This window comes from Mesocricetus auratus, unplaced genomic scaffold (genome assembly GCF_017639785.1).
Source record: "Mesocricetus auratus isolate SY011 unplaced genomic scaffold, BCM_Maur_2.0 Super-Scaffold_100031, whole genome shotgun sequence".
Taxonomy (NCBI): domain Eukaryota; kingdom Metazoa; phylum Chordata; class Mammalia; order Rodentia; family Cricetidae; genus Mesocricetus; species Mesocricetus auratus.
The window spans coordinates 16,065,830-16,079,650 of record NW_024429212.1 but is presented as its reverse complement, the minus strand read 5'-3'; the positions used below and the strand labels follow the sequence as shown (position 1 = coordinate 16,079,650).

Sequence of the window (13,821 nt, the reverse complement as noted above, 5' to 3'; positions counted from 1 at the left end):
ACAGTCAAGGCTACACAGAGAAACCCTGTCTTGAAAAAACAAAGTTTGAAGGAAAAAATTCCATAATGGATAACAGATAGCAAAGCAATTCCTTAGACCTGAAACAAGTTTTTCAGCTTCAATTCTTTAGTTTCCTAATGTATATATGTAATATTTTTTTCATTTTTAGAATTAAGTATTGCATATGTATCATTTCAAATGTTCTAAGTGCTGAATAATACTTAGCATATTAATTAATTGAATGTTATATTTCAAGTTTTTTATGTGTATGGGTGTTGGTTTTTAAGATATGTTTCATGTTTTCCCTTGCTTTTTTTTTTTTTTTTTTTTTTTTTGGTTTTTTCGAGACAGGGTTTCTTTGTATTGTTTTTGGAGCCTGTCCTGGAACTCACTCGGTGGACCAGGCTGGTCTCGAACTCACAGTGATCCGCCTGTCTCTGCCTCCCGAGTGTGGGATTAAAGGCGTGTGCCACCAACGCCCGGCTTTCCCTTGCTTTTTAAAAGACTCCAGTTCTCCTAGAACAGTTATGTCATAACACACATCTTTAACATATTTAACAGTAAATTTCTATTTTCATTTCTTCCTTATTTTACTGAACTTAAAGTGTGTTTTCTATACTTGAACAGAATTATGTTTGAAGAATCTGAAAGATTTATCATCACTAGACTTGATAAAAATGGATGAAGATGTTTATTTCAAACCAACAGGTACTTTTCCTTATGATGTCCCTAAATTTAAGGCTTGTTAAGGCTAAAATTTTGCTTTACTAAAGTTTAGACAACAGTGAAACTAAACTGTGAAATTAGTTTTCAGTAGAATATCCTCATTTAGCTGTGAGGCATCAGTGTGTGTAAATCTGTTTTGATTTATTTCACTGATTCTGGTGACTCCCAGCAGAGGACCTGAAGTCTTTAGGCATGTTACAACTGGTGTAAAAACCTGTGCCCCTTGAATGCACAACCGGGGATTGTCAGAGTGGCTGTTTGTTTCATAATGCAGAAAAGTAACATGACCTTCTACCCATTGACGGTTTGTTGACAAAGGGGCTGTGAGCTCTGTGCTAAGCTGGGAGACACAGTAAGCTGTGGCCATCCTCAGTGCTCTGTCCTCCAGGCACAAGAAGGGACCTCTCTGCTTCTGACAGGGCTTGCCTGTGGTTCACTGCGTGAGCTCACTACAGCCTCACTAAAGACACACAGGCACTCTGCACAGCCCATGATGTCACCCATGCAACTCTTACATACGGCCTTAAAACACCTCAGATCTGAGGCTGTTGTATGTTACACAGTGTGTCTATATGTACACAATTTTATACTCATAAAAATACAGTTAAATTTTGGAAAGGAAACAGTTGTGATATTTTAAAAAGAGGGACGCTTCAGTGTGTTGTGACTTTTTTTATGGGAAAGTCACAAGCCTTTCTTGCGCATGCTGTTTCTTGGTTCAAAGCACTCAGTGTGCCAAGATGCCTGGTTTGTCCTGCACTCACTCACTGGCTTCGTGTCTCTGTGTCTCTGTCTCTGTCTCTCTCTCTCTCTTCCAGCTTCCTTCTCTCAGGCTGTCTCTTTTTCTTCTCAGCTTAGTTTTGTCTAGAATTTAAGGAAAGAATTAAAGAGGGTTAAGGAAAGTATTTCATAGGATTTAGAATCAGAACTGATTTTGGAGGAAAATATTGACTTCATTCTTCATTTTAAAGTTTTACATATTTGTAACCATGGTCTACAAAGGTGGAGTTGTGTCACGCTTCATTTAGAGTTGGTGTAAAGCTAGAGTTTTAAAACAGTTTACTGCCAAGTCTCAGCCTTGTGTTTTTAGCCTCTCTCACTTTTTTCCTGGGCCTTTAATGACTTCTGTGTGTTCTTCAGTATCTAATGAGAGAGACCATGAGAATTTCTAATGTAACTTGTTTGTTTGTTTGTTTTTCAAGACAGGATTTCTATATAGTCCTGGCTGTCCTGGAACTCATTCTGTAGACCAGGCTGGTTTGAACTCACAGAGATCCGCCTGCCTCTGCCTATCAACTAGTGGGATTAGTGGTGTGTGCCACCAGAATGTTGTTTTTGTTTATTCTTTTTGCTCTTTTGTCTTTTTGAGGGGCCTACCACCTAGCTCCTAAATGAATCACACACAGTGGTTTATCCTTAGTTATGAGTGCCCGAACTTAGCTTGGCTTGTTTCTACCCATCTGCCTTTTCCCTCAGGGCTTTTATCTTTCTTACTTCTGTATAACTTACTTTCCTTCTTACTCCATGGCTTTCCCCAGATGTCTTCCTGTCTCTCCTCCTTGTTCTCTGGATGCTCCTTCTCCTCATTTCTCCTACTATTTATCCTCTCTGCCTGCCAGCCCCACCAATCCTTTCTCCTGCCTCACTATTGGCCATTCAGCTCTTTATTACGGCCACCAGGTGTTTAAGACAGACACAGTAACACAGCTTCACAGAGTTAAGCAAATGCAGCATAAACAAAAGTCACACACATGAAAATAATATTCCCCAACACCACAGCTTGTTGAAAAGATCGCTGAGGAACTTTTCCTCCTATTTTTCTTCATATTTGGTAAGCTAGATCATAGGATAGTTTCACAGGGTCACAAAAATCAAAGGGATATTTTAGATTTTAGCTCTAGCCTGGAAAAATATTCTATTCATTCTTTGAGGGTTTATAAATGATAGCTGTATTTCTGCTAGCTGTTTTATTTGACTTTGGCAGAATACCATTTCATAATTATTTAGACTGCCATTAGTGGTTCTTAGCTGCTATTTCTAACTAACTCTTTGGGTTTTTAATTTTTTCGTTTTGTTTCATTTTGATGCTGAAATTATAGGTGTTTGCCATCACATCTCAACTCTGACTTCTTGTTCCTTCATGTTATGAGTATCTTATTTCATCTGCTAGAGTTTATTATTTTATATATAAATTCTATCTGTATATTCTAAGAATCTGTTTCATAAAGTTTTTTATTTTTTAGTTTCTTGGCATTATACTCAAATATTAGTTTTATCTATTAGCATATTGAGGTTTTCCTATTTTAAGAAATATTAGTCATTTAGAAACAGGTGTTATCTATAAGAAACCTGACAATCATTACATTGCGGTATAGATCATCCATGGAGGGAGGAAATAAAAGGAAAGAATGCCAGGAGGGCAAATTTTAGCATGTGTTGTAATCCTAGGTTCATCTGACCACAGAGATGAGGAAATAAGTTGAAGATAAAGTTGTTGTCAGTTGGGACAGTCTCTTATCTGATACGCCTACTCAAGTTCACTGTCATTTCACTGACTGGGAGGATCTTAGGAAAGTTAGATTTTAGTGTTAGTTTCATGGTGATGGATTGATTCCTGCAAGTGTGCTAATGGAGCCGTTGTTGCGTGATATTCCCTGCAGTAGGGAGTCTGAGAGGTGCTTCATTCGCACGGCTTCAATGCCTCCCTCCGCCCTGCACACTTCCTTTGCCTTTACATGGACGCACTCTGGACTTACTATTCTCTGCCCATCGATGACGGTGTTAGCAGCAGAGTTGCCTGTGTTCCTGTTTACTTTTCCCACTTTGTTTCCATCCTTCAACTTTGGCTCATTTTCTTCATGGTTTCTTTTCTAGATTTTTTTTTCTTACCTTAGAAGCTTCATTCCAGTTAATAAACCAATAACTATTAAACACTTTTCTAAAGATTTTAAAAACATTTTGTAGCAGGGAGATTCTTGAACAGATGATGAAAGGACCATTTTAAAATATATTCCAGAATAACCATATTCTTGTGGTCACACTTGTAGGGGATGCCTTTTTATGCCGCTTTGGTTTTTTTCCCCACCAGTCGCTTGGGCTCTGCCGCGTTGTAGTCCCCAAATAATGCACAAGATGCTGTATTAATTATGAAGCTTGTTGGCCTTGCTTGTTTCTTACTGGCTAGCTCTGACTTAAGTATTTATCCCATAATTGTTAATCTCAATATTTCTCCTACCGGAGAAAAGTTCTGCACATCTTACTTCTCTGGCGGGCTACATCGTGACTACCTGTGTTTCTCCTACCCAGAGTCCTCCTGGACTCCTAGTCCCACCTATCTTGCTTCCCTACTGGCCAACAGTGCTTTATTGACATATACACAGGACTTCCCCATCACACACTGTTCTTTCAGAAACCCCCTCCCTGACAGGCATTGTGTTACCTGCATTCTTATTGTGCACACACAGCAGGCTCCTGGTTGGGACAGTGACCAGCTGTTTTACAATATCCTCAGTACCTGTCACTCTGTTGACATGCCAAAAATATTCCCTTCTTAGAGAAACCATTCTGTTGAGACCAAGTATGCCACTTTGTATGTTTGTAAGGATTAGAATCTTTGAAGGGCTTTTGGACAACTAATAATTAGATCCCGTAGCCTCTGAAGTGAATTTCATTCCCTCAGTTCTTCATCTCTGCTTCATTCATCTCCCTCCTCCCAACCATCTGCTATTTTATTTTCAATACTATTTATTTTGAAACTCCAATTTAATAAAAATATTGCTCAAGAATTGTAAGTGGTCCTCTTACTTTACAGATCTGATCCAAATTCTGAACTCCTTTGAATAGTCTTAAAAGCTCCTTGAGGCCCTGCTAGTTTATTATTCATCATTTCTTAGTTTTAAAAATTAGGCAACATTTACTAAGTATTAAGCACTACAACCAAGTTGTGAAGTATGTACTTTTACCTCAATATATTAAGAAATGTGCACATGATCTTCTACCATGAACTAAATGGAGATTCATGCCAGTTCAGCTGACTGGAACTCAAAATGATCATCAATCCATACCCCTTTCTAAAGCATTTTAAAGATAGCCTTCTTAAATTTTCCATTTCAATAAGTAAATCTTGATTCTCCCCAAAGTCATAATGGCTTTGTTTCCTCTTTGCCAAGTCATATTAGTCACATTTAAAACCCTGCTTAAAACTCATTTTTCCTATTAGGTCATCCCATACTGACCATTCTCTTAGGGTTAATTTCTTCTCTACTTCAGCTTGTATGTAAATATTATTATACACTGGATTTTGTTCTCTATCTTGTGATTACATTTTCAGACAACTTGTAAGGTCCATGGATTGTGTTTTGTACACCTTGGGGATGTCTTTGCTTGGGGGACATTACAAGCATACAGTACCCATTAAGCAGATGTTAAGGAAATGCTTGTTTAACCCTTTCTTAAAAAGCAAGTTGTATCAGCTAATGTGGAATTATTTATTTTTCTATCTTTTCTAACAGAGGCAGGAAGACTAATGGCTTGGTATTATATCACATTTGAGACAGTGAAGAAATTTTATACAATCAGTGGAAAAGAAACTTTATCAGACTTAGTAAGTTTTCATTAGAAATTAATAATTGTAGATTAAAAATAATATTGGAGAGGCAACTGATTTATATATCTCCTACGATTTAAAATTGAATGAGAAGAAAAGAAAGTCACTTTAATGGTTATGTCTTACTTTGCTCATGAGATAGGGAATGTAACTCCTAAGAATACAATTTTTATTTGTGTTTCTTATCAAAGTTAAGAAAATTTATATACAAATAGGTATGGCTACTGTTTCACAACTTACAGTTTACTTGGTAATGATGATGACCTCAGGAGTGCCTTCCAAATGTAATGTGTGAGAAAGACTCCAAGAGAGTATAACATGATACGTTAGCAAAGTCTGCCGTGAATGAGCGAGTTACAACGTGACAGCACATTGCTATGGTACCATGTCTGCATCCCTTCCCCAAACCACTTACCTAAGCACAGCAGTAACAGTGGAAGTAGAATGGTATTGTGATGGCCCAGAGAAAATAACTGAATTTGGAGAAAGAGAGACCAATATGTAGCATGAAAAATAAAAGACCCAGAGCCAAATATTAGAGTTCAAGCTTCAACTGAATATCAGAGAAACAAAGCAGCTGGCCACTAACTCTTACTTTACATCAGACTGAAAGGCAATCCTGGGTCCATCAAACCTCAAACTGCTGCTTCTCCTTAGTGTGGCTGGAGAATCCTCAATGTGGCTGGAGAATGAAGCCTGATAATGAGACCTTGCTCCTGTCTTGCATACCTCCCTAACGCTGGGATTAAAAGCATGAGATCCCAGGTGCTGAGATCATCTTTGTATGAGAGCTGTTTCTCTTTAGGACTGGATCAATCTTGTGTAGCTCTGGGTAGCCTTGGACTCACAGAGATCCATCTGCAGCAAGAACAGTTTTGTAGCTACAGCAATGAACAGACCACAGGTGTTCTGCTAGGACTGAAGAAATGTAGTGGTCCTCCTTTTGTGGGAGACATGAATATAAAAGAAGAGATTCATTCTCAATTTTAAACAATGCACTTCTATTTTAATTATCAATTAGTTACCACAATAAGGTTATTTATAGTAAAGACTGCACAGTTATTCTAGTTATTGTTAAGGAGTCATGTGAAAAAACTTTCATGTATTTCCTTGTAAATATTATTCTTCTCTAAGAAAAGGTCAAGATTATCAGATATTCAATGTCAGCACCATCCGGCTGGGTTTATTGTGTGAGATATTTAGAACACTCAGTTCCATCTCCCAGAATCAGTCTACAAACCCAGATTTCTTAGTATTTAAAGCACCTGTCCATGACTAAGTTGTTGGGATGGCAATTTGCAAACTTCAGAAGGAAGAACAGCAGCAGCAACAGTAAGAAGAGTAGCACTCACTGAGCCTCTCACTGCGCTGAGCAGAGTACATACAATCTTGTTCATTGCTGTCTCCTTACTGGTGTCATCCTGATGGCTGCTCACATTACATGCCACAATGTCTAGCATATAGAAGCTTCTAAGTGGTTGTTAGTGATTGAATTATTGAAGAAGTAAGATGTATAAAGCCGTCTTTAGATTCTGCTTTGCTAACAAATAAAGCCAGAGTGCCCTTGGCAGCATGAAAAATATGGAAATTCAGAGAAGGGGTAAGAAAAATGTTTAAAATGTAATTTGTTAAATTGACAAATGCTTAACTTTTATAGATTTCCATGATAGCCAGCTGCAATGAGTTTCTAGATGTGCAGCTGAGGATAAACGAGAAGAGAACATTGAACGCTTTAAACAGAGACCCAAACCGGATAACAATCAGGTATAGAAATTACGTATACTTTATATAACTTCAGGGCTTTCATGTAGTTAAATAATAAAAGCTTTCCATGTGTTTTTATTCACAGATTTCCCATGGAAGGGAGAATTAAAACAAGAGAAATGAAAGTAAACTGGTAATGAAAGTTTATTTTTTTAACGTTCTAAAACACTGCGTACCCATTCATGATTCATACAGATACAGATGAGGGGTTTTCTGCCACCTCCTCCCACGCCTTTCTTTGAGACAAAGTCTCCATGTATAGTTCCAGCTGCCCTCAAACCACAGCCTCCTATGTGCCAGGATTGCTGATGTGAGCTACCATGCCTAGCTTCTTCTTCAGTTTTAAAATGTATTTTCTTTAATGTAAAAAATAATGTGCTTATAGAAAAACAAGGAATCATACTTTATATGTGAGGTTAATTTACAAGAACTTTCAGACTTTAGTTAAAATAAGTTGTGAGTCTGGGGATGCAGCTCAGTGATAGAGTGCTTGCCTGGGTGTGCACAAGACCCTGCCTTCTGCCCCATTCTTAGAGAAGGGAAGGAGAAGGGAGAGAAGAAGCCGGAGAAAGAAACGAAAGAAAAACTTCTGATTAGACACATCACTTGTTGACAGTATATTCTGGTGAGGCAAAGTAGAGGGCAGAAAGACCATGTGCTTATGCTTACCAGGGTCTTCCGAGTAAGCATGAATGCATGTATGAGTGGATAGCTGTTCTGTCAAGGATGGGGAGCTTATATAGAAGAATTGCTGGACTTATAAACTAAGGTACACTGTCACCTCCGACTTCTGTCCAGTTTGCAATTGCAAATGCAAAGATTTACTTTTCTTCTATGAAAAGTGATTTCATGGGTATTTAGGCCTTGATACTTAGATCTTTTGATTTAAGTGACATGACTCAAGGTAAAATGTTTTTTTGTTTGTTCGTTTTGTTTATGTTTTTCTTTTGAGACTGAGTCTTAATGTGCATCCTTGACTGTCCTGGAACTTACTGTTTAGAGTAGGCTGGTCTCTTACCCACAGAGAGCTGCTTGCCTCAGTCTCCCAAGTGCTAGAATAAAAGGTGTGTGCCACCATGCCTGGCCAGTAAAATGCTTTTTTTTTTTAACTTGACACAGTAAAGCCAGTTAACTCAGGAATCTTTTCTTCTTCTTTAACTAGAGGAGGTCATTCTTTCTTTAGGATATTTTTCAGCCTCTTAGTCATTTTTATCTCCCAGACATTCATAAAGCAGTCTTCTCACTGTAATTCTTCATACAAATCTAGGCTTGAAGAAGCGAATGTGTTTTTTTTAACTATTTCTGCAGCAATTCAGATACCTTCAGAGATTTTAGAAATCATATATATGGCCAAATCTTGTTACTCCACAAATGAAATGGCATTCAGATAAGCAAGGGCTTGGCTAAGTTTGTTGTTATGTGGAAAACTAAGCTACAGCTAGAGCCTTTGACTTGGTGTTTTTCTCAGGATACTTGCTTGCGTCAATTACTAAGTCAAATCCAGATGTGTTTCGCAGACAGCTGCAGACTACTTTACTTGTATTTGAGGTGCTTCTACCAACCCTGCCTTAAGTTAGACAGTATGATTTTTTTTTGCTTGAGGCAATGAACTTAAAAGTTGGCGACTTTACAATTAGTCTCACACATATCATACTGTAGATCTATATAATATTCTACCTTTGTACATCTCACTTGAGGACAGCCAAGGAAAGAGTGTGTGTCTGTGTGGGAATGTCTTCTCCAATTCAAAGTTTATATGCACATGTTCAGTAGATGCTGATGTCTGGCTGAATTTCAGATCCGTTCACCAAGTAGATGTTAATTCTGCTATTTTTGAAACGTTGTACTGTAAGTTTCTAGACATTTAATCCCTCTCTATTTCACAGCTTTGGTTGCTAAATCTTCCCTCTTCAGCCCTAGTGACTTTCTTTAACCTGGGTATTTTGTTCAATGGACTTCCGGGGTATGGCGTGGAACCATACACTGACTGATTCTGTGACCATTTGTATTGAAGCCAATGTTGTTTGGTATGCTGAAATTAGTCTTCCCTGACTCAACACTTCATCCCGTTAATCCATGTAATCATCCCACGTCAGCCATCACTTGACTGCCATGCACCTCCATCTCCACCTCGCCAGAGAGCGTGAGGTTTCTTTTTCTACTGAAGACAACACAGAAAGTAAACTCATATAGCATTACTGTTGAAATTTTTCTCTGGAGACAATCTCTTTGTGTAGCCCTGGATGTCTTGGAGCTTGCTATGTAGACCAGGCTGGCCTTGAACTCATAGAGATCCACATCTCTCTGCCTCCCTCCCACCCCTGCTTTATTGTTGCTGGTTCTGATATGGTTTCCAACAGGAAAACATGATTTTGAAAAGTGTTCTACTTATTAATAAAGTACTGTTATTAAATGTAAATATTACTTGAAAAGTGATTTGCCCCAGTAATTTTACACATAGCCTGCATTTGTGTGTCCGTAAATAGCTTCACAAGGACCAACACACAGCATTTAAAAGCACCTCATCCAGTACTTTATTTATTGCTTGCAAAAGATTGTGAGATTTCTGAGACAGTGTGAAATTGACTGAAATAAAAGTATAAGAAGATGACAAAAGTGGACTTTCTGAGGTTGGGAAAGGGCCATCAAAAGTGACCTGCAGTAATAATGAAATAAGCAGCTTCTTATAGCACCACACAGATCAAAGAGAGACCCTAAGGGTACCTCAGTCAGTCATGCCAAGTCCCGTGTGATGTAATCTTTAATGAGGTATGTTTTCCCCAGTCTTATTCAGGCGCAACTAGGATGCATTCCTATACAAGATTTTACTTTGACACAAGATACTTCGAAGATTTTCAGAAATGGCTCACGAATTGTAAGATGTATGTTATATTATTATTGGTTTTTAACTTTTTCCAGTAAATTAATATAGTATATTTAATATTGGAATCTTTTTTTTAGGGTTATCAGATTTTGTAGCTTTCCAGGAAAAGAAGTTTGCTGTGCTTTTAAACAGTGTGATCTTAGCTAAATGTTTTAAGTGTAAGCTTTGGGAAAACTCTCGACATGTATCTAAACAGCTGGATAAAATTGGTAGGTACTTAAGACAGACAGGTTGTTTGTCATTGTCTGCAATTTCTTTTATATTTTTCTATTAATAATTTTATTTGATGATGATAATAGACTTTTAAGGAAATATGCTTTTATAAAGTACTATGCTTATATTTGAAAATCAGGGTTTTATTTGTTCTTGCTTAAATGATTACCAGTGAGAGAGGGTGAGATGGCTTGTGGGAAAGGTGCTTGCTATCGAGCCCTATGACCTGAGTTCAGTCCTTCAAACCCACATGATGAAGAGAGAGAACCTGGCAAAGCTTCAGTGCGCATGCTCTGACTCACAGAGATCTGCCCGCCTCTGCCTCCCGAGGGCTGGGATTAAACGTGTGAGCCACCATGCTCTGCAAGGCCTACTGAGTAATTTCTATGAAATTCAAAGTCAATGAGGGGGACAGAGAACTGACCAAAACTCCCTGGGAACTGGGATAGTGGTGGGATTAGCTGGTGAAGTAAGATGGAAATAGAGTAGACATTCCTATTGGGAGATTCAGTGTGTTAGCCATCACCTCACTGCTGTGTCCAAACCACCGACAATAGCAACTTAAGGAAGGGAAAGTGTGTTTTGGCTCATGGTTTGATGGGATAAACGCCATGTAAGGAGCAAAATAAAAGCAAATGTGACTGGAGAGGACTCAGTAAGAGGAGGACAAGAAATTAGATGAAGTGGTCAGGCCAGGTCAAGCCATACAGTAGAGAGAACTCAGCCACAGAAACAAAGTTGAAACTTCACTCTAAATGCATCAAGTTCTAGGCAGAGACAGAAACTGTTACAGTCTAGGCTAGGTACGCAAACAGTGAGCTTTGTTTTTAAGACAGAACTATGCAGTGATTTGCAGCTTTATGAACAGTCCTATCGTGAATCATGTGGCTTTTGTTTAAAATTCAGGGTTAGTATATTTTCATATTGATGTTTGCCATATAAAGAAATGAGTATTAAGGGGTTGTAAATACCAGAGACTGTCTTTTTTAAAAAATGCATTTATTTATTTGTTTACATATCTATTTATGTATTTATGTACCTGAGGGTGGGTGTTTACACACATGCCACACTGCATATGTGGAGGTCAGAGAACAGCTTGGTGGAATTGGTTCTTTCCTTCTCCAGGGATCAAACCAAGGTCAGCAGGCTTGGTGGTGAGCCCCTTTCACCAGAGCTGACTGTGTTTTAAGAATGAGTGTGGGGATTTTCCTAGAAGAGTTGGAAATTTGAGTAAGGACATAAGGGTTCCATACTTTACTTTTAATACAACTGAGGGTCGAGTCATTATATAGACCAGAAAGATTTTCTTTCTTTTATAAACATATAAATTCTATTAGGAGTCTGAATCTTAAAAATAAGTCAGCTTTATGCTGCTATAACAAGACATAGGAAGTAATTTATTTTGCATTTCTGGATGGGCATGGCATTGCCATCTGATCCTATTGGTGAGGGTCTCGTGGTGAGTGGTGTGGAAATGGCAGAGCGTGTATGAGGACGAGGGACAGGAAAGACAGGGTCAAAGGCTGCGGAGATGGAGCCTGCTCACTGTGTGCAGCCCCAACCAGCCGCTCCAGCACATGAGCGTCAATCAACTTAGGAGGGTGGAGCCCCAGTGACATCTTCCACCTGCTCAGCCCTTAACAGTGTAGATACCACAGCAGCTAGGTATCCATGAATGTTTTAAAGGATATTAATTAGCAATTAGTTTTTGCAGCCCCACTGGGGATTGAAACTAGGATCTTACATATGCGAGGTAAGTGCTTTACCACCAAGTACATACACAGCTAAAAAAGTGTTTGTTAACGTAGTTGCTTAAGTTTCGATTTCGTTAAAATGGCTTAAAATTACTCTTTGGTTAATTTTCCACAGGCATATCATTATCAAATACCATGGTAAATGCAGGTTTGACTTCATTTAAAAAAATAGAAGAAGCAAATGCAAGAGAAATTGAACTGGTATGTAGTATTCTCTGTTCCCAATGTTACTGAATTCTATTTAAATCCCAAACCCCACTGTGTATTCTATTCTATTGAAGTTATTTGTTTGCATGTGGGATATGGCTCTGTCAATAAAGTACATGTTACACAAGCCCAAGGATCCAAGTTCAGAGCTCAGCACCCATGTCAAAAGCTGAGCCTCGAAGCACACACCTGTAACCCCAGCTCTTAGGTGTAAAGAGAAACCTTCCCGCCAGCCTGGTTCCAGAACCGCATGAGTCCCAAATAAACACACAGGAGGCTATATTAATTATGAAGCTGTTGGCCTTGCTTGTTTCTTACTGGCTAGCTCTGACTTAAGTATTTCTCTTACCGGAGCAAAGTTTCTGGGCTTCCTACCCCATGGCAGTTACATCTTGACTTTCTGTGTTTCTCCTACCCAGAGTACTCCTCAGCTCCTAGTCCCATCTATCTTGCCTCCCTATTGGCCAACAGTGCTTTATTGACATATACACAGAACTTCCCCTATCACTTAGGAGGTGGAAACAGGAAGACACTGGGCACTAGGTACCATGAGGACCCTGTCTCCTAAAAACAAAGGTGATGAGCTATGGAGGACCTCTGGTCTCCTCACACTTGCACAGACACTTGATACATACGTGCACAACCATATAAATCATACACACAATTATTTTCTTCTTCATAGTCATAAGTATTTCAATTGCAGATGTTTAGGATGACAAACCTAATTAAGCCTGTGAATTCTAAGAAAAATTTCAATAAGAGTTATAAGTGTTTGGACTAGAGCATAATAATATAAATATGTTTAGATCTTAAGTAGGCATCCGCCTTTTGGGACCCAGATAAAAGAAGCTGTGATGTGTCTACCGAAGTATGGACTTGAAGTGGAGCAGGTGACTATTCTCGTTCTTAAATGTTCTTGTGACTTTTTAAAAGCAAAGCTTTCCAGACTATTTTAAAGCATTTTTATACTTGTCATTGTTTTTGAAGATTGCAAGATACAGTGATACCAAGGCAGAAATACTAGTGACCATTATATTAAGAAACTTCGAGCAGCTGCAAACTAAGAGAACAGCACCAGACTCTCACTATACTACCTTAATCATAGGTGACGCAGATAATCAAGTCGTTTTTAAGCACAAAATTATGTGAGTAATTATGACATACATACTAGATTTTATTTTTAAGTATATTGAACTTGAAATTTTTAGTATAAGATACAATAATTAGATCACATAATCAATTTAATTACAATTCCCTGATGTAATAATGGAACAAGTTTCCCACTTGTCTGTTAAGAAAGGGTAATGCTAACCTTAGGTGTGCTGCTTTAGGTCATTCTATTTAGAACTAGATGAAGAAATTATAAAATCTGCTACCATAGAGGGATTTGTAACAAGAGAACAGATGGCTTCTAGGGCCTTTCTGATGTTGCTGTTTTTCTTTTTTTATAGCCTTACTCTTTGAATACAGTCTTCTACTCAACTCAGAATATAACCTCTACTACAGATTCTATCTCCAAATTAACATGTACAAAGCTACTATAACTCCATTGTAGGATACAGGCTATCAGATCAACCATATAAGGAAGACCCCCCTCCATATGGCTAGTTCTCTAATACGCCTTTTACAGTTCTTACTTCAGTATTTTCTAGACATCGTTTTCCCTC

General features: G+C 38.3%; 1 protein-coding gene across 1 annotated transcript in view; it reads left to right on the top strand.

Moving 5' to 3' along the window:
* Hfm1 (helicase for meiosis 1) overlaps window positions 1–13,821 on the top strand; it is an 89,209-nt gene that overhangs the window by 39,282 nt on the left and 36,106 nt on the right. The window contains exons 20-28 of the mRNA XM_021231398.2: window positions 628–708; window positions 5,238–5,329; window positions 6,990–7,096; window positions 7,182–7,229; window positions 9,881–9,978; window positions 10,058–10,189; window positions 12,063–12,148; window positions 12,961–13,044; window positions 13,142–13,299. Of these exons, the coding sequence (XP_021087057.1) occupies window positions 628–708; window positions 5,238–5,329; window positions 6,990–7,096; window positions 7,182–7,229; window positions 9,881–9,978; window positions 10,058–10,189; window positions 12,063–12,148; window positions 12,961–13,044; window positions 13,142–13,299 (886 nt within the window). The remainder of the gene's footprint in view (window positions 1–627; window positions 709–5,237; window positions 5,330–6,989; window positions 7,097–7,181; window positions 7,230–9,880; window positions 9,979–10,057; window positions 10,190–12,062; window positions 12,149–12,960; window positions 13,045–13,141; window positions 13,300–13,821) is intronic.